This window comes from Necator americanus, chromosome III, assembly GCF_031761385.1.
Source record: "Necator americanus strain Aroian chromosome III, whole genome shotgun sequence".
Lineage (NCBI taxonomy): Eukaryota > Metazoa > Nematoda > Chromadorea > Rhabditida > Ancylostomatidae > Necator > Necator americanus.
Window position 1 is genome coordinate 40105779 of NC_087373.1, and position 19532 is coordinate 40125310.

A 19532-nucleotide genomic window follows, 5' to 3' on the forward strand; every position below is an offset into this window, starting at 1 on the left:
CCTCAAAAAAGTGAGTAGAGAGAAAAGCATAAGAATTCCCTAGAAATGTCTGACAAGATAACAGATCCTTGCTTTATTGGTACAGTACTATGCTGTGCTCTCGGATAACCATGGTGGGGTATCACAAAGTATCTAAAATACTTTCTGTAGAAAATGGTATGAAAAGTCGAGGTTAGATTTTGAGACAAAAATCTTAAAACAAAAAATTTAATGTAACTTTCTTGGATAACTCCATTGGTGATCTTTCTGCCCTATAAATCCGGTGCAGAAATGAGTTTTTCTCATGGATGATAGAAATTTTGAAGAGGTTTTCTTTTCTTTCTCTACTGAAGATCCTTGATCTTTGTTACATTTGCTAATCACCATTGAGAGACCACTCAATTTTTTTATTTCCGGAATTCCAGAACTTTCCTGTTCATATTAAAAAGTTTCCAGTTTCCCTTTCGTTGGTTGCGGGAATTTCAAAATTCCCCCGGAAGTTGAGGGTATTGAAAACAAGGATTGTTTCCATTTCTCGATTTTATCAAACGTGATTCAGGACTTCCTTATTAGTGAACCGCTTCGCGAACACAATCTCACAGATCCTTCGAGAAACGCTTGCATTGCATCAGCCTGACAAGACAGCTATGCGTACAAAACATGCAAATTGATCCAAATTGCATCATGCTCCCACCTTATCTCCGACATGTTTGATCGTCACTAAATGGGTTAGTGCCAATAAATACAGTGTTCAGTGATAAGGATACAAATCAGATTAACTGGTGGCATTAGACCTATTTTGCCAATGATGGATGAGAATTTCTTGCGGTTCAACCGGAAGGAACGGTTCATCGGCAGCTCCAATGATTCGTAGTCGACGTCGTCAGGAGCAGGACTTTATTGAAAATCTAATAAATTGTTATAAATTGAGAAAAAAAAAACAAAGCCAAAGGCGAACATCCACATCGAACCCAGAGCTGCACTTCCGGACAATTCTCTTTCTCAGATTTCTCTCAACCTTCGTGAATTCCATGTGTAATGATGTTCAACGCTGAACATTTCCGGAAAGACGTGAACAAAAATCGGTGTTCACCCCCTGTGTTGTTTGAACCACCATTCAGAACAATAAGCATCACACTAGATGAAATGTGGTTCTGGTTCCGCCCACAACAAATTAAAAATAATAGCACCCCTGTGAAAAGTGCAATACACTTTTGACACTTAGTGTTTTTTTTTGTTCAGGCTACGGTAGGCACAATCTTTACTTCACAGTAAGGACTATAGAGCACTCGTAATTTAAAAAAAAATAATTCAGATCATAAATCACAAGTTAAAAATTGAGATAATCTCTTAAAAGTTACTTTAGTTTGTATAAATTCCATGTGAATTTTGTGGTCACCTGATTTCTCAAACACTTTGAAATTCGAAGAAAAAAGTGACGAAGTTTCCCTTAGGCGTTAAACCGTGGCAACAATGAAACATTACTTGCTTTTATCAATTTTTAATAATCCACAATTTACATTTAAAAAAATAGTCTAAAATGATTGAATAAATATCTATATATGAATGTCTGTAGTTTTTTTTTTGGGTACTGTGGGAACTGTTTCGCAACTGTACTCCTATAATGACCCATTTAATGGATATTATCCCGGAAATGAAACGTTCACACGGAGGTTGAAACACAAACGAGAGGGTATTTTTAGCATATTTCGTAGCGGAATCGGTGGCGATGACAGAGAGAATTCCAGAAGTACGATCGACGATAGACGAGGTCATCGACAGCAACGATCACGTGCTATCGTCGTTCGTCATTGCGGCCTTCTCAGTTACGACCGGAGTTTTGGTCGCCGTTTTCTTCGCGGATCAACTCGTCAAGAGATTAAACGGTCAATTGGTAATAAAACCGGGGAAAAAAATGTTGGTGATTTTTAGTCGAATGACATGTGATCACAACTGAAAATTCGATCGCCGTATGATCGAATCCGCGAACTCGACTTCTTAGGATCTGATTGATCTACGAAAGTGGTCAAGTATTGAACAACACTTCAGCACTCCACACTCTTCATCGATTGTTTATCCGTGATTTCTCCTTTTCTCCATGTTATTCCTCCCCTGGAAGAGATATTCCCGTGGGTAGTTGATTTGTATTCAATTACTATCCTTTACTGTTATTATCTATTCGAGGAAAAATGTCCCTTTAAATTCAGGATATGTACTAGGTCTGCTCAGGGCATGTGTGACTATACTTCTTCATAACTTTTAACTTTGCCTGCTTTCTATCGTTTTCCTGTGCTTCCTTACAGTAATCATTTTCTTTTTCTTTTTCTTTTCTCATTAATTTTCGTAATCCTAATTTTCTACCCCTTGCTTATTTCATACAGCTTTCCTCCGTATTTTCTCTCTCTCTTTCTCATCTTACCTTATTTTAATTGTCTTTTGTGGAGAAACGCTAAACACAACATGTTGTTATGGTTTTCTTGGACGATTGCGTACAACATGAATAACAGTCATGGAAATAAGAATGATGTCATCCTGGAATGTTTCAGTACTTCTCCTCTAACGTTGATCATTTTTCGCAACTTCAATCCTATTTTACACTCCTTTTGCAACCGCTATTCCCATCAAATTCTCACCATATTCCGCTACCGTACTTCCGATTTCCATTTAAAAACGTTCTCTTCTGTAATGATGTCCTTGAAGAAAAAATCCATGTCAGAGCAATCACCTATCACACCAGATCTGTCCAAAAATTCTTTCACGATTCGGAAGTGCATGGCGCAGAAACTTGCAAGCACGGCGACGAAATGACACAGTAATGTGCCGTAACCATCCAGGTCTTATCAGTACGCAGGTCAGTCCGCATTACCGTCTAACGACACTTGTGCGATTGCACGTAAAAACGCAAATTTAAAGGTAGTAATCTGGCGATTTCTAGTCTATTCTACCGTCAACGATGTGCTTTTGTGTTACGCGTGTCATCACCCTACCATAACGCAGTGTGCCAAGCGCAAACCGGTGTTTAGTGGCGTTCGCCTTTCGTTGACGTCGTCACCACGTGGACACGATGGCGTTGAAACGCTCGCGCCCGCGCCTGGGCGGAGCAAAGATAGCGGACGGGGTGTAAAGAAGGAACCCGCGACACCGCTAGTCGCCGAACTGCTTCTTTTCGCACTTCAGTCTCATCGACCAGTCAGCCGGTGACGGTGAAGGTTCCATACAGAAGTCTTCGTCGTTGTCGTCGTCGTCGTTGGTGGTGGTGATGCGGCAGAATTTGTTGAATTTGTCCTGTCGTCGGTCGTGAAAACGTGTGCTTGTCGTCGAACAATCAACGGTAATTACATGCTTGTTTCAGACTAATTATGCAGCCGGATGCTGTGGATGGCAAGCATGACGGTAATAATCATCTAACAAAGGCTAGAATCATCTCGAAGCATCAGAGTCACGAGCAAGTTCGGCGAGAGATGGTGAGTTTCTTGAAATTTCTCGAAATCTCTCAACTTATCACCGTTATTTGCAGATAATTCCATATCAACAAAGGTCCTGCCGTAACCGCAAAGATTGGACGACTCTACCAACATCAACACATGCGGCAAACACCATAAATCCTATCAGACGTATCGTTGACGCTGTAAGTGTGGCGCCAAATCCAGACAAGAGCCTAATCAAACTTCATCTGGGAGATCCAACGCTCACCGGAGCACTTCCACCTAGTCAGGTTGCCGTGGATGCTCTGGTTGAAGCTGTGAAATCTCACAAGTAAGGAACTTTTTCCATCAAACCACGATTGCCTCACATGCATTGATGTAATTTTAAGGAACGACGGCTACGGTCCCGCTGTTGGTACGCAGGCGGCGCGAGAAGCTGTTGCCACAAGGTACACTCATCCAGAGGCACCAATTTCGGCGGATGACGTGATCCTGGCAAGTGGTTGCTCGCATGCGTTGCAGATGGCCATAGAAGGAATAGCGAATCCTGGTGACAACATTTTGATTCCGCAACCAGGATTTCCTCTATACTCTACGTTGTGCAGACCGCATGGTATCGAGGTGGGTACTGTAACGGACAACTGCCATTTTTTTTTCGCTGCTGATTCCCAAGAATCCTTTGCTAGAAGGGTTTTATTATATCATATATCCATGTTAGAGGGGTACGCTAAACTTCTCGAGAATCTGGTCAAACGCTAGAAGCCAAAAAAATTATCTGTAGTCAAAACAGCAACTCCACAATGCATTTCCTAACATCTGACCTTCAGTCCTGCTACATACGGTCATATCTGTTCGTTGCAGGACCGCACCTACAAAATTGACATGACGAATGGCGGTCAAATCGACTTGGAACACCTCGAGACGCTGATTGATGATAGAACCCGAGCTTTGATTGTGAATAATCCTGGAAATCCGACCGGTGTGGTGTTCAGCAAAGAACATCTGGAAGATATTTTGGCCGTGAGTGTTCTACACGTCAATGTTTTTCAGCCTTTGGTGCGTGGACACTTTACCATCGCGAAAAAACGAGTTTTCAGCTGGCTTGTCGTCATCGTCTTGTAGTCATTGCGGACGAGATCTATGGAGACCTCACGTACGATGGTGCTGTATTCCATCCGATTGCAACGCTGTCGCCTAAGGTTAGACGCGAATTTGTCAGCATCAGTCGAAAATTCCAGACTTAAATACTCTTTTCAGGTACCCATAATAACCTGTGACGGTATTGCCAAGCGCTGGATGGTGCCAGGATGGAGGCTTGGTTGGCTGATCGTTCACGATCGTTTCCGAGTGCTCAGCGATGTCCGCAAAGGTCTTGTCGCTCTGTCGCAAAAGATCGTTGGTCCTTGTTCGCTGGTCCAAGGAGCGCTGCCAAAAATCCTCAAAGACACTCCGGAAGAGTACTTTGAGCACAATAGAAGAGTGATATCCAGAAATGCAGCCATTGTCCATAAAACCCTCGAACATCTTGATGGAATCAAATGTTTGAAACCGCATGGTGCTATGTACATGATGATCGGCATAGAAAAATCGCTTTATGGTGATGACATCCAATTTGTGTCGAACCTTATCAAGGTTTGTTGGCTTTTTCTTCTTTTTTTTTTCTTTTTTTTTCCTTTTCTAGTCCCAATAAATGGAACCACTCGGAACGATCAGTTCATTTCTTCAGGAAGAGTCCGTCTTCTGTCTCCCTGGATCAGCGTTCTCAGCCCCCGGCTGGATTCGACTAGTTATCACTCATACTGAAGAAATCACCGAAGACGCAGCATCACGAATCCGATTATTTTGTGAACGATGCCTGATCAACGCAGATCTCGTGGACGTAGACGAATCCTCGGATGAGGGATGCGATATCTCCAATAGTGAATCATTTTAAACGTATTAGCAATGTCTATTCCAGTGGCAGTGATGTGGGCGGAGCTAGTGACACGCGCGCGTGTGTGTGAAGCCCCGCCCACAGCTGAACCACTGCAATGATCTGAACGCATCTCCGGATAGAGCATTTTAATCTAACATATCACTATTTTTCGCGCCATTTCTGTCTCGGAACTTGAAGTCAGACTGTCAATTCTTTTTTTTTAATTGTAATTATGTATATCAATAATATAATGTGGAGAATGTTAGAAGAACTGACTCATTTGTACATCTGATGTAATTAATTTATGATCTTTACCTTTTACACGGTGATTTCCACTTTATTGTTTGAATTTTGTTGTTTCTAATTGATTTCTTGCTTAAATATAATTCATCCATTGATCCTCTGAACATTCTACTTCAGAATTCTCTTTGAGATGTTAAACTCGTAGTTATTAGGGAAATTTTATGAATTAGCGGGAGAGACTTCGTTGAATGAACTGATTTTTTTTTCATTTTGAAAACCCCGGGATTGGGTTCTACAGCTCTCGTAGTTAAAAATCACTTCACGTTAAGAATACAAAACGAACAAACACACAAATCAATGTAGGTCCGAAAGCGTCACAACAAACAACGAAGCCTGCATAGAGTCCGGTTGAGAAAAAAAAGTGATTTATGATGCAATATTAGAGTATGAGCGGTTAGATAGAAAGCGCCGCAACTGTTAAAGGCATCACCCCACGAATCTGAGGTGGTGCGGATTTCAGGTGCAGTATTCGTATACGGGATGGGAGACTACGGAGAGGAGGGTGATTCCGTCCATTTCTTCCTAACTGCCGTAAAAAACGGCCCGGAAGATGCGGCACCGCCCAAGGCTGGCGCGCTCCAGTCGAACTCCTTGTAGAAAAAATTGCGCCAGAGCGCCCCAAGCCGTATTTCCGGGCCGTTTTTTACGGCAATTAGGAAGAAATGGAGGGGATCACTCCCCTCTCCATAGCCTCGCATCCCGTGTACGAATACTCCACCTGAAATCTGCACCACCTCAGATTCGTGGGGTGATGCCTTTAACTGCACCCGGATAATAGCGACCGCACATACCTCTTTGGGAGTGCATCACTTCGGGGCAGAGGAAGAAGTCACGGCAGCATTCAGTCGCACAAATGTCTACGGTAGGCTCTACGAATGCGGATACTCGAAAATGGAATTTAACAACTAGCCATGGGTTTTTGTTTCAGTTTTTCAAAATTTTTCCACTAGTTTTTTTATAGTTTTTTACTTTTAGTTTTTCACTAGTTTCTTTTTACCAAACTCTAATCTTTGATGAGACTGTACTTCACAACAGGTGTGTGAAAAGTGTGGTGTGGAAAGTGTCACGAATGTGACGGTGTTCAGACTTCTCACGCCAAGATGGAGCTGAGGTTTACTTCAGGAATATAAGCCTGACTACGCACAACATCTCTTAGTAATCCGGAGAAAAGTTGCGCGAACCAGCATTGCGTGATCATATCTTCCAACAATGCAACCTATTACGCGATAGAACGCGGTTAACTCCGTCATAATTCAACGTTCGCAATCCAATCCAACCAGTACATCTCCAATAAGCGCCAGAAACGCACTATCGCGCCGCGTATTGCCTTCGTTTCACTGTCGGTTATAGGTTGTATCGTTGGGGAGATAGGATTATACAAGTCTGTTCCAACTTTTTATTTTCTGGATTACTAGGGCGAAATGAGCGTGTTCATGCTTATATTTATGAACATAAACCCTCTTCCTATCTATTCGTGCATGGGTGCTAATATCGTCAATTTTCGATATACTGAACTTAATTAAAGGCATGATCCCAGGAATCTGGGGTGGTAGGGGCTCTAAGTAGGTTAGGCCTATACGGGGTTGTAGGTTGTGGAGAAGAGGGTGATTCCGTCCATTTCTTCCTAATTCCCGTAAAAAAACGGAAGGAAGGAGGAGAGAAGGATAAAGTGTTTATACATCAAGTCAGTACGTTTATTCTTCCGGATGGGGCGAAAGCCAAAACAAGGACATTTGGCCCCAAAACGGCAAGAAGATTGCTTAACATAGGACGATTTCGAACTATCCATAGTGCAGAGAAATTAGAAAAAAATTAAAAATTCTGGAATTAGAGCGCGACTCTTACTCTACGGAATGATGCAATGACTAATGCCATTTTTGGAGTACATTCACAATTTTCAAGATCTGACCACTCTCAACGTTGCTTTAATTTTTTTTCTCGAAATTCATCTATGACTTTGTGCATTTACGCTTATATTTGTTTGATTTCAGTTCTTTGTGTTCCCTCTTTACTAGAGTACCTTCAAACACGACCATAATCTACCTAATACATTTAAGGACCATTAAAATTTGAGGATTTAAAGATTTAAGGACGTGTTTATAATTTTGAGTTATTTTATTGAGGGTAATTTTGAGTTACTTTGCGCCCTCAAATCCGGAACTGGCTGGAAATCTGAGCATATATGGATTGATCGTACCATCGGGTAGTGATTAAAGGCATCATCCCACAAATCTGAGGTGGCACGGATTTCAGGTGGAGTATTCGTATACGGGATCGAGAATTATGGAGAGAGGGGTGATTCCGTCCATTTCTTCCTAATGGCCGTAAAAAACACGTCCCGGAAGATGCGGCGTGTGCACAAGGCTGGTGCGCTCCAATCGAACTCGTTGTAGAAAGTAGCGCGCCGGATCGCTCGAAGCCGTGTCGTCTGGGCCGTTTTTTACGGTAATTAGGAAGAAATGGAAGGAATCACCCTTCTCTCAATAATCTACAACCCCGTATACGAATACTCCACCAGAAATCCGTACCACCTCTGATTCATGGGGTGATGCCTATAATCGAAGAAGAGAAGCAAGTGAATTCGATTATTCGAATTGTATTCGAGTCTGAAATCACTGTTAGCCGATATCGGTCATGCCTTTAGGTCTATTGGTTGATTTATTAAAATCTCAATTAGTTAGGAATCTGTTAGGAAAGTAAGTAAGTAAACAACTAAGATAGATAGATAGAAATGCATTAAATATTTTAATGATGAAGATTTTAACTTTGAATGACACGTTCTAAGAGTAAGTAGAGTGACTAACACCCACCCACACATGTTTTGCGTCAGTTACCACGTGGTGTTATCCATTAGAAGTTCATGTGGGAACAAAAATGGATGTTCAAGTGAACTTGTGGTCGAAAACAAACGCCTCTCTTCGCACAGTATCTGTGACGTTACAGTACTCTAAAATCTCAATGATAGTACTGTGTACTTGTGTACACAAATCAACAACAATACTATAAAAATATACAAGTACACTTGAGTAAACTACCGAAGTGAATCATGAGTGGGAAGTGGGAATCCAGTTCTCGGTGGATCTCAAACCAAAAATTGTAAAAATTGATGACGCAAAGTTACGTATATGGGAAGAATCAAGAAAAAATCTGGGATTATCGATCGAATAACCGTGCAAAAAGACGAATAAACGATGGAGAACGCTCATATGTCGATAGAGAATTGCTTCGTAAGCTTTATTTAAATTTTCGAACACAAAAGCGCCAGGAAATAGGAATCAAAAGCCAAATAACCCAAATATCAATTGTTAAAAAAACATTGACGTATATGCGAAATTTCTGGAATTTGAAGGGAACAGTACATAAACCAAAATAAGAAAAATAATCAAAATCAAAACTAAAAAAATACCCTAGAATTTGATTTGACAAAGATTCTGAGATATTAGAATAGTATACTATCAACTAGAACTACGAGAAGCAGTTAGCTAGGAACATTATCCTAGAACTCACAACGGGACCAGAAGACATGGTCAACAAACGGCGCGTTGCGTCTACGCACGCGTTTCCCGAGGAAAGAATAACCGTAGCTATGTGTGCATAGCTCTACAGGAACACTCAGAGCAAGGCAGGACTAGAAAACCTTAAAGGAACCCTGGATCTCTCTCACTGGGAATATCCGAAGGATTTATGCAAGTGACGTCGGGATATGGGAGTTCAAAGACGATACTGCAGTTTCTTCAATGTCAGGGAACGCTGACATGATCTCCGATATTTTTGATGGATGCACTGCGATCGCCAATGCGTAATCCTCAAATAATAACAGGAAATTCTCTATATAAACATAAATAATAAGCTAGGATGCAATCAAGTAAAGGAGATAGTCAGCCAGGGTTTCCACAAACGAAAATTCCTCCAAACCTCGAACAATTTCGCCACTTCTGGACCTCCTTTAAGAAGTACATCTTGAATTGTTGCTGTCCATACACTCTCGTAAAATTGCCTAGAACAAATCCCTGACTGCAAGGATTTAGAAAAGAAAGAATTGGACCCTTGTAAATAACATAAATGGCACTAGAAACTTTAGAAGAATGCCCTCCTACCTCCGATTATTTAAAGAGCTCCCTCTTATGTGCTCGATCACTGATAGTCTTCCTGCTCCGGTAACCTTTAAATAAACAAATGAGTGGATAAAAAATGAGAAAAAACATTTAAAAAATTATTTAAAGAAATATAAATTAATGAAATAAGTGGATAGGAGTTTTGAAAATTGAGACGTATTTTGGCGAAAGCGATCTGTGAATGGATGGTCTCCTAGATGGAGATCACGTAGGTAAACATTTCCCAGTAGATCATATTAAAAATGACATCAGACCCACCGAACTCACCGTTTGTTCATACTTCACCATCTCGCAGATCAAAGATCGTTTAGCGGCCTCAAATTCGGATTCCGTCAAAACACCATTTTTGAGCACATTAATCTGGAAACCAAGAATATTCCTTTTAGATAGCGGACTAGTTCCGGATGGCTAGTGTTCCCACCACGATTTGCTTCGCTCGTTCATAGGCTCGCACTGGTTCTGCACACCTTGTTAGAGACAAGGAAATCGTGCGCTTCTCTGGATGAACGCGGATTTTTGCACCGTAAGCTAGACCTTCGCCACGGATTCCACGCCATAGTGGACCTACGTAATACTAGATAGTAGTAACTGGTAACTTGTAAGCATAAATGAATTTTACCTTCATATTGGCTAAGATATTGTGCGAAAATCATGGTTGGGATCAGTTCTTCACCGATCAAACCACAATCCACGATGGATGTCTGATAGATGAATGACGATTCGGTTCCGCTGACACCCAGCAAAAGTTTTCTCCGGACAAATCCAGGCTGAAGCGATTCACCTGCGACCACCTGAATTATTTTACGTACCTGACAAAGAGTGCCTACAAATATTTCGCATAACATTGAGCTTATTTAAAATTATTAACAATATTGCTACTGATTCATTACCTTTATAGTTATTTCTAGTATTTCTTTCATTTCCAATTATTTTTTATTACTTAAGCAATTATAAGGTGCTGCAGTTAAAGTTATGAAACAGAATATCTTCGAAGAAATTCCGAAAACATTAGGTTCCGGCGAGATTCGAACTCGCGTTACTGGATTCAAAGTCCAGGGTGTTAACCGCTACACTACGGAACCACATAAGCTGCCAACTTCGTTTACTTTTACAGTACCGAATATTTTTTTCCGTATTCCAATGGAATCATTCATTACTTCTTGAGCAGAAGATCTTACTGATCTTTATTTAAGCTGACATTTCGGTGTCACCGTTAAATCCGCAAAGCCGTGATCCTAACGGGGTTAATGATCCTCGTTTTACGAGTACCTTTAGGTGTTTTTTGACTGAGGTACACAGTTCTGCTCCTGTTTTTCGCCAGTACACTCAACTTCACATAATTAGCAAGTGATCAGACAGACAACATCTGATACCATGGAGTCACCTTCACTCCAATTTGGACAAGCGACGCAGTTAGGTGTATCGTAAAGTCTGTCATGGATACGACTGCGAACCTGTCGCTTCCAGAGGTTCGCAAGTGAAATGTCCACTACTCTGACCGCATCTTGTAGGCTTATCTGCCATGGATCTGCTCGCATTGCTTTTCTCATGACATCCGAAATAAGAGGAAGGCAGAAAAGAATTGTATTGTAGATTGTCGTGTATTTGACTATGTGACACCGGTATTCTGCTGTATGGGACCGTTTTGAATGGGAAGCCTGTGAAGCTTAATGTTGATAAGAGCTTCTTCTGCGACTGCACGATACGTCTATGGTTCGAGACCGCCTCAGTGCCAATGGTGTCCTCTATCATTACGTGGTGGGTGAATTATTACCGGACCTTTCGGGAGGATAAAAATGCTGAGTTGATTCGGCGGCTAGCATCCGTAAGTCCCTGGATAAGCTAGACACGCGTTCAAACTCTCAAGCGATTCTGAATTGAAGTCAAAGCATCGGTGCATCCCAAGCAGATTTATTAACGCCAGACACTATTACTTATCTAAGTTGAAGCTAAGTTGAAAGTAACTTGCTTGAATTTTAGTTTTTAGGTGCTTTTTTTCCTAAATATAAGATTCTTGGAGAGCTCAAAAAATAATGTTCAGAAATAGCTTATAAAAAATACACATACTGTGAATTTCTCAGATTTCCCAGAATATTTTTCGACGAAACTCCATTGGTGAGGAACGAGCAGTGCATCTTCGATAAGATCGACGTTGCAAACAAAATGTGCGTTAATACCGGCAGAAAGTAAAGTGAACCGTACCTGAAAAACCGTACCTACCTCTCATATGTAAATTTTTTCGCGTGTTTAAAACTGTGACAAAGGTGGAAACGTCTCGAACCCTTCATTACCTAGCAAGAAGCAAAAATACAACAATTGTACGCAAACGGTAGTCTAAGCAGATTTTGGCTCTGGCGTCGACGGCACACATTCAACTTGCCGAAGGCCTTCGGGAGAATTGGCAGGAAAATAGAGAAAAGCGTGTGTGAGTTGCGGCGAACGCGTCGCGGTTAGTCGACTCGACATGTCATCTGCGCACGTTTGCTAGGAACAGATATCTTCGGCTCAATTCCGTTATGCTATTGCGATTTTTTCAGGAGCAGAGGGGGTGAAACTTGTGTCTCACAGACCCATCCTAGTAGGTTCACTATTTCAGCCCTTTTTATCCAATCGACATTTAATCTGAAGCAAAAATACAGCAATTGTACGAAAACGATAATTTAAAGATTTGTGATAAAATGACACTGCCAAGCGCGTTTCTCATACAATTTTTCAAAGGAGGACCTTAACAGTTATGAAATTCTGTAATTTCTCGTAAAAATCAACACAACCATTCTTAAAATAGTCAAATGATCCTAATACTTGTTCAATTTCATCGTCGCTATGGTCTTTGATTGGATGTTGTGGACCAAATCATCGAAACCAAAGTATACCTCACCTCTTCTAACTTCTCAATCACAAACGTAGGTTGCGAGTCGCAAAGCATAGCAACCTTCTTGTGGAATTTCTCCAACACAAGTACGTCATACATCCGAGAGTTTGTATCTAAAGATTTCAAATAATTTAACTAATCAAATAATTTTCTTTTTTTAAAATATTTTTAGGTTGTAAAGAACTTACTTGAGTGGTAGATCATTGAGGCTACAGCTGTGTTAACAACTGCACCACCGTTCCTACTCTTTTCTCGAGCATCGCTCGAAAGTTTCTTTGCACACTGTTTTACACGCTGAGCATCAAATACAATATCAGTTGTAAAAATTTCCGCCCATTTCGCTAGATTGGAAAAACTCGTCTCTGCATCAACCTATAATTATGTTCATTCAAACATGCTTAGAGCAAAAAAAAACTTTCAGAAAAAAAATGATTCAAGAGAAACCCTACCACAATCCGAAGAACAACGAATTTATCAAAGAAAGACATCGGACTTGTCAGGGAAATAATTGAATCAATCGAAGAAATTCCGACTTCGACAGAGTGCTCTATCAGGTCCTGAAAGTATAAACAGGAAAATTTTGCCCAGAAAAAAACACCAGACTAAATTCTTACCCACTCGGGAACAAACGTCAATCTACAATGACAGTACCTTCGTGTACAGTTTCGCTACGTCTTCGGCACTCTTTAGTTCGCCATTGATTATTGCAGGAGATTCAAACAAAAGTTCATTGTAGAGACAAAGCCAAGCCCGCTGTTCCACTGTCAAAGCACTCGAATCCAGGAGAAGAAATAACTCGACGAACTTGGTTGGACAGTTGTGGACCGTTGTGGGGAAGGGAAACTGCTCCAGGAATTTCGCTACTGACTGTGACGCAGGGGATCCGCCAACGTTGCATTTTGCATCAACAGGGAACCTGTCGAAAGCCTCCAGTTTCTTCACGATCAACTGTTGGAGCAGTTCGGCATCGGGTTTACGAGATGTATTTTCTTCCATCGCGCAGCATATTTTCTCTCCACAGCTCTTAATGCCCTCCTTGCCGAGTTTCTGTCGTTGCTGTTCCAGTCGTGCCTTTTCCTCTTTGGCAACTTGTTCAACCATTTTTTCGCTTGGTATTCCGATAACTGCTACATGTGGCTTGGTGAAGTATTTCTTGACGAGACCAGACCAAAAAGATGCGGGCTCGGATCGGAGGCGTCGGATAAATTCCAACTAAATTTTTATTTTAAGAAAAGACTAGAGAATCGAAACTCAAAATGGAACACCAAATCCGTAGGGACCAGTTCTCACCTCATTCATTCGAGTCCTGAGTTCCTCTTCGCTATTGTCATAGAGTTGATGGCCAATCATGTGACGAAAAATTTGAAAATCAGGACGTTCTTCCATCTAAATGAAACCAACCAGTATATTACATACAGAATACGGTATATAAATATTTTGTAATCTATTCTTCATATGTTAAGAAACAAATGAAGATTGAATGAAATCCTTTGTGGGAAGGAAAGTGAGAAGGCAAACGCGACTATCTGAAGCACCATCTTCTACAAAATGATTGCACCTTCCGTTTTCGTACCGTAACTGTGTGCCCCGAAGAGTGAGGGGAATGTCAGAATAACTCTTAGAAGTTGAAGCAATAAGAAAGCCCCAGAAGAAAACTGATCGAAAAATGATAGAATGATTTTTCGAAGGAAAATCAAGAAAGATGGAATTTTAAATTACATCTTTGATCTTGTTCTGGATAGCTCTTGCTATGAGAAAATCGATCCTTTCCATATCCCACGTCTTGTCCTGTGTATGTTTCTCGACAATTTTATCCATCGATCTAAATTTCTATTCTTTTTCTCAAGAATTTTTTTCTGTCCCTATTGGGTCCCGCCATGGGCTCCCGATTAGAAGCAGCTAATCTCAAATTACACTCACTTTTTAACGTCATTCAAACATTCCGTTGGTACTCCATTGAACGTCACTTGAATCAGAGATGTCGTCTTTAGAAAAATTTTGGAAAAAAGAAGTCATGTGCAGGTTTTTTTTATGGCAAAACAAATCTGGTACCTTCACTTCCACTTGGAATCCGACTCGATTGGCCAACGGCTTGTCGATGAGCACAAATTCCCGCTGCAATGGTGACATCGGTGAGTCCGACATATATTCAAACATTACTTCAAATGCGACTTTCTCCATGAAATTCGTTGGCTCGTATCCAAACCTGGAAGCATTTCAGACAGCAAAAAAGTTCATACTTGTTCCTTATGATAATATGCGCAATCAGGTCAAAACCATCTAAAGCTTAGTGTAGCTGCGTAAGCTGCTGCGCTCGAAGCGATGCGGTGGAGCGTAACGCTTGGGGTTAAGAGAGGACCCTTACGTACGCAACTGCACCAAGCTACGGATCACCCGACTATATGTAGGCAAAGGCTGGGATCTCAGAAGAAAGACTATCTCAGAAGCTAAGTCTCCTACTTGCACCATTTTTTTCTCTAAAAATCAGGAACAGCGGCAAATCTCAGAGGTAAGCAGGTCGCGCTTCATGTAGACAGCTTCATGATAATGTGCCTTTTTTTCTTTTTGAGCTTTTACATTAACGACAGCTATCTGGCATGAAACAATAATAAGTATTGCAATAATTAATGTTTTTCACCGCTGTCAAGAAATGGAAAAAAGAAGAAAATCGTCCGACAAAAAAAAAGGATGAAGTTTTTCAACCAAAAAAAAAATCAAGGCGGCCGCGAAATTTAAAACAAACATTGTAGAGTATTTATTAGAATTGATAAATTCTAATAAATACTGAATAACCAGAAATATGTCAGCAACAAATTCCTACGACTTATCTTTGTCTAATTGAATTTCGAAAAATTTTTGTAGATGTGATCATCTTTGAAATAAAGAATTTCTGTCAAACATTAGACTCCTTCACAAAACTGTTGATAGATGGCATGAGGTCACTCACACTAAGAATACATTTAAAAAAAAACACAAACAAAATGCAATGTGAAGGAACAACAAACAAAATACACATTAAAGGAAAAAAAACACTACTTACCAGCAAATTTGTGCAATTCCTCTTGATTCATTGTCACTTGGGAAAATCACCATAATGTTCACTGGATTCGGTCGGCGGTGTTAGTCGAAACGAGGTAAATGGCCGATGGAATGATGCAGGTATTCCAGCTCGGTGCTCCTGCAAATCCTTTTTTTTATCCGAGAACATTTTTGAAAATGAGAAATCTCACGACAGTTTAACTTCACAAAGTTAAACCACTTATCAATTTATCTATTCAAGTCGTATAATAAATATGATGCATGTAATAAATATGTTGAAAAAGGAACCTTAAAAAATAATACTATACATAATAATACACTTTCTACAGAATTGGGAGTGGGATATTAACTGTTATGGAATAAATAAATAAATAGATTATAAAGCGATAAAGAATATATAATAAAACAATATGGAATACGAATTGCAAAAAAAAATCCAATCTACAACAGTTTCCTCCAGTTGAGTTAGTATAGCCAATGCGTGCGTGTAAACGGAATCGCATTATGTTGACTTCACTGTTGGATGTGGTTATTAATATCACAAATCGTTAAATTAAATAGTAACTAGTTAAAATTGAATAATTAATAGTTAAATCTAAACCTTATGCTCAGAATCCTGTCGCTTTTAGGTTGAAAAAATTCTAAACGTTATTATTTTATTAACAATACAGCGAGCGATCCTATGACACTTTTTTGTTGCTATCCGATCGATAATTAAGAAAATTTTTGCAGAAAATTCTTGAGCGTTTTCAAAGACGAGAAACTTACCGTCTCAACATCCTCGACAATCCTCAACAATCCCTCGTGATTCAGACCTCCCAAAACAGTAATCATCATATTTGATACGTGGTAGAATTCTTTATGAAAATCACGGATCTAAAATCCACATATGGCGATCTGGCGTGAACTAACAAATCTAGGAGTCCTACTCGATCCACTGTACACGTCTCACGAAGATTTTTCAATCTTCCACCTACATCTGCGCGGTAGGGGTTCCCCGATGGATACAGCACCTCTGTTTTCTTCCTGAAAGAAAAGCCAACGAAAACTTTTAAAATTATGACGTAAGTTTCTTTTAAGTCAAAAAAATGTAGTACCTATCCATGAGTATGGCCATTTTTGACTCGAGATCCTTCATCTCGCAGTAAACAACTCCTGCGTTCTCACCGTTTCCATCGATGTGATGAATTTCGGTAGCAAATTGAGAATCCTTTGAAATTTGAGAGATGAATTTGAGAGATGTTATTGGGTTTTCAAACGGATACGGTATATGGTTATGAAACTGTTAACACAGAGCGGGCTTTGCTGAGATCTGAGATTTACAGCTGTTCCGAACTTCTGAAGAGAAAGAAATGGTGCGAGTGGTAGAACTCGGATTCTGGATCGTCAGTCTTAGCATGGTTCCCTCTTGGCATGCATATGATTGGGTCAGAACGACCTGCTGTCTGGTGCAGTTGCGTGGGCGGCGTCGCCAGATGGAGCTGTACTGGGACCATCGCTAACTCCACTCATCTCTGATGGTCTCAACTCAATTTCAACTGAACCACTTGAAGCGCATCCGCGTACGCAATTACACCAAGAATCAGGTTTGTCCTGACTGCACATAAAAAATAGATGCTCATGCTGACCAAAAATATTTTGTTTGATTCACGCAATAATAAATTAATCGTAATTTGTGAAGGTCTTCGTCATTTTGGAGTAGAACAGAATCCGCAAACGATTAGCCGTGAAGGCGCTGTTCGTTCCACCCCACCCGCTTAAAGGCACCACCCCACGAATCTGAGGTGGAGCGGATTTCAGGTGAAGTATTCTTATACGGGATAGTAGATTATGGAGAGGGGGGTGATTCCGTCCATTTCTTCCTAATTGCTGTAAAAAACGGCCCGAAAAATGTAGCGCGTGCACAAGGCTGGCGCGCTCCAACCGAACTCGTTGTAGAAAATAACGCACCGGAGCACTCGAAGCCATATCTTCCGGGCCGTTTTTCATGGCAATAAGGAAGAAATGACGGAATCACCCCCCCCCCCCCCCCTCTCCATAGTCTCCCATCCCGTATACGAATATTCCAACTGAAATCTGCACCACCTCAGATTCGTGGGATGATGCCTTTAAGGATCCCTGACCCAAGACAAGTACAGGCGCTTCGTAAACCATCCTTACCGAAAACAGAGGTGAAAGCAAATGGTCGAGGTACACGGGCAGCACCTTGAAGAAGCCCTCGCTTCCCACCTACAACGACGGAACCGTCAGAAAACAATTTTTTTTGCCGGTGCACTGAACTACCAGCCACCACGTAGTGACCTACAGAATTCAAAGTGTAGAATGTGTGGTCCTGACATGTGAATCCTCCTGCCCCACTAGCCATACATCGATTAGCGATCATGTCAAGGAAACCACTGTACGGATAGTTTTTACTGCCCTTGAACACTAGATGTTCCACGGTGTGCGGAAGACCATCGTCGCAATCCGTTTCTGTCACTGAAGCAGAACCGGTATCTCTTCTATTTTACTCAAGAAATGGTCCAAAACTCAAATATTTTGCCATAAACCTGGGAACTCACCAAATGAGATGCATCCTTTCACCATCGGACCTGGAACATCACCAACAACAACCACTAACCGACTTCTTGTAGAACGATATATAGTGATCCAAATCGTACCGTTCATAAGCTTTTCTGTTTTGGTCCATGACGGCGACATAATCTACAGAAGAATGACAAGCAAAACATTTCGGGAGGGGACCACACGTAAGTGAATAGCGCCCAACCAGGCTTTGCTACAATTTTTCCTCATTTTTCAGCAAGATCTACCGCAGCATATGTTAGTTAAGCGTCATAATAAGCTATTCCAGGGACTTAAGATAACATCCCGTAAAAAGAACTCTTTCTTCTATTTTTATTTTTTCTTACTATTATTTTCTTATTCTTCTATCTCTTTCATCTTCTAACCATTGCAGTACTTCGACCTCTCCGATCTAAAATGGTTACAGATGCCCAGAAGGTTATCTAGTAAACTTTCGTTCATTGTGCAGTAGAATTTTGGGTATAAGTATAATATTTCTGGGTCCAGATTTAACAAAAACTGTAGCCTTACAGTAGACAAAACATGTGCCGATTTATTAGCTCCTAGATCACAAAGTAGCTCTTACAACCGGCAATTTTGATCATCAGAATGTCAATCGTTTGCAAAATTTGTTCGTTTTTTAATCGTTCGATTTGTTATCAATCGTCAGAGCAAAACGCGAACGTTGTTAGAAACAGCTGTGGAACTACGAAATGACTGGAAAAGGTATAAAAAAGGAGAGATATAAGTGCATTTGAATATGATTGAAGAACGAAAAACACAGTTCCGTCTGGAAGCGCAATTAAATTGAAAAGCGAATAAGAATTCAGTCGCAAACGCACTGATTTATTCTGGAGGATGTGTGGATGCAGATACGAAAATAAATCAACCGGCATACTTCCATCGACGCACTACCACCTTACAAAACGATGACTCATTCCGTTACGGACAGGTCAATGAGGTGAAGTGCCGGCCTTGCCTACCTTCTATAAAAACCACGAGATTCGGGATCTTTTCTCATATTCGGTTGACTGGAAAGAAGTGGTAAATCTAGACCAGGAAGAGTTACTAAAGTGTATTCAAGCTAAGAAACTTCCAGTAACCTAGTGAAGTCCGTTTGCGAGCGAACACTGTACAACAATTTGTGAGGCCGATTCTCCTTCGTATCACAAATTGAAGATTCAAAGTTAGAACCAAAACAACGAAGCCGAGGTCAATTAGTTTATATAAAGTCTAACATCCACAAAAAAAAACGAAAAAAAAATCCCAACAAAAACTCAACAATTAATAGGTTAAGAACAGGAACATGGGGCTACTATAAA

The 19532-nt window shown here is 40.7% G+C and overlaps 2 protein-coding genes across 3 annotated transcripts; one reads left to right on the top strand and one right to left on the bottom strand.

Annotated features, from left to right (window-relative positions):
• Nucleotides 1-1708: 1708 nt before the first annotated feature.
• Nucleotides 1709-5337, top strand: RB195_012421 (uncharacterized protein; the record flags this gene model as incomplete). Of its 2 annotated transcripts, XM_064194267.1 has the most annotated exons (9): nucleotides 1709-1873; nucleotides 2814-2830; nucleotides 3332-3443; nucleotides 3497-3735; nucleotides 3794-4025; nucleotides 4266-4424; nucleotides 4502-4603; nucleotides 4662-5036; nucleotides 5131-5337. In XM_064194267.1, the coding sequence occupies 9 exons, from the start codon at nucleotides 1709-1711 to the stop codon at nucleotides 5335-5337; spliced, it is 1608 nt and encodes a 535-aa protein (XP_064051850.1). The 2 variants fall into 2 exon arrangements, with proteins under 2 accessions (XP_064051850.1, XP_064051849.1); XM_064194266.1 differs by lacking the exon at nucleotides 2814-2830 and having other exon boundaries at nucleotides 1709-1896.
• Nucleotides 5338-9304: 3967 nt separating this feature from the next.
• Nucleotides 9305-18348, bottom strand: RB195_012422 (uncharacterized protein; the record flags this gene model as incomplete). The annotated part of the gene is made up of 19 exons (XM_064194268.1): nucleotides 9305-9427; nucleotides 9538-9619; nucleotides 9720-9784; nucleotides 10005-10097; nucleotides 10159-10301; nucleotides 10357-10528; nucleotides 11805-11939; nucleotides 12616-12722; nucleotides 12798-12981; nucleotides 13059-13166; nucleotides 13261-13821; nucleotides 13900-13995; nucleotides 14329-14431; nucleotides 14530-14594; nucleotides 14662-14815; nucleotides 16561-16674; nucleotides 16746-16858; nucleotides 17954-18126; nucleotides 18210-18348. 19 exons carry the CDS (start codon nucleotides 18346-18348, stop codon nucleotides 9305-9307), a joined length of 2730 nt encoding a protein of 909 aa, XP_064051851.1.
• Nucleotides 18349-19532: the final 1184 nt, after the last annotated feature.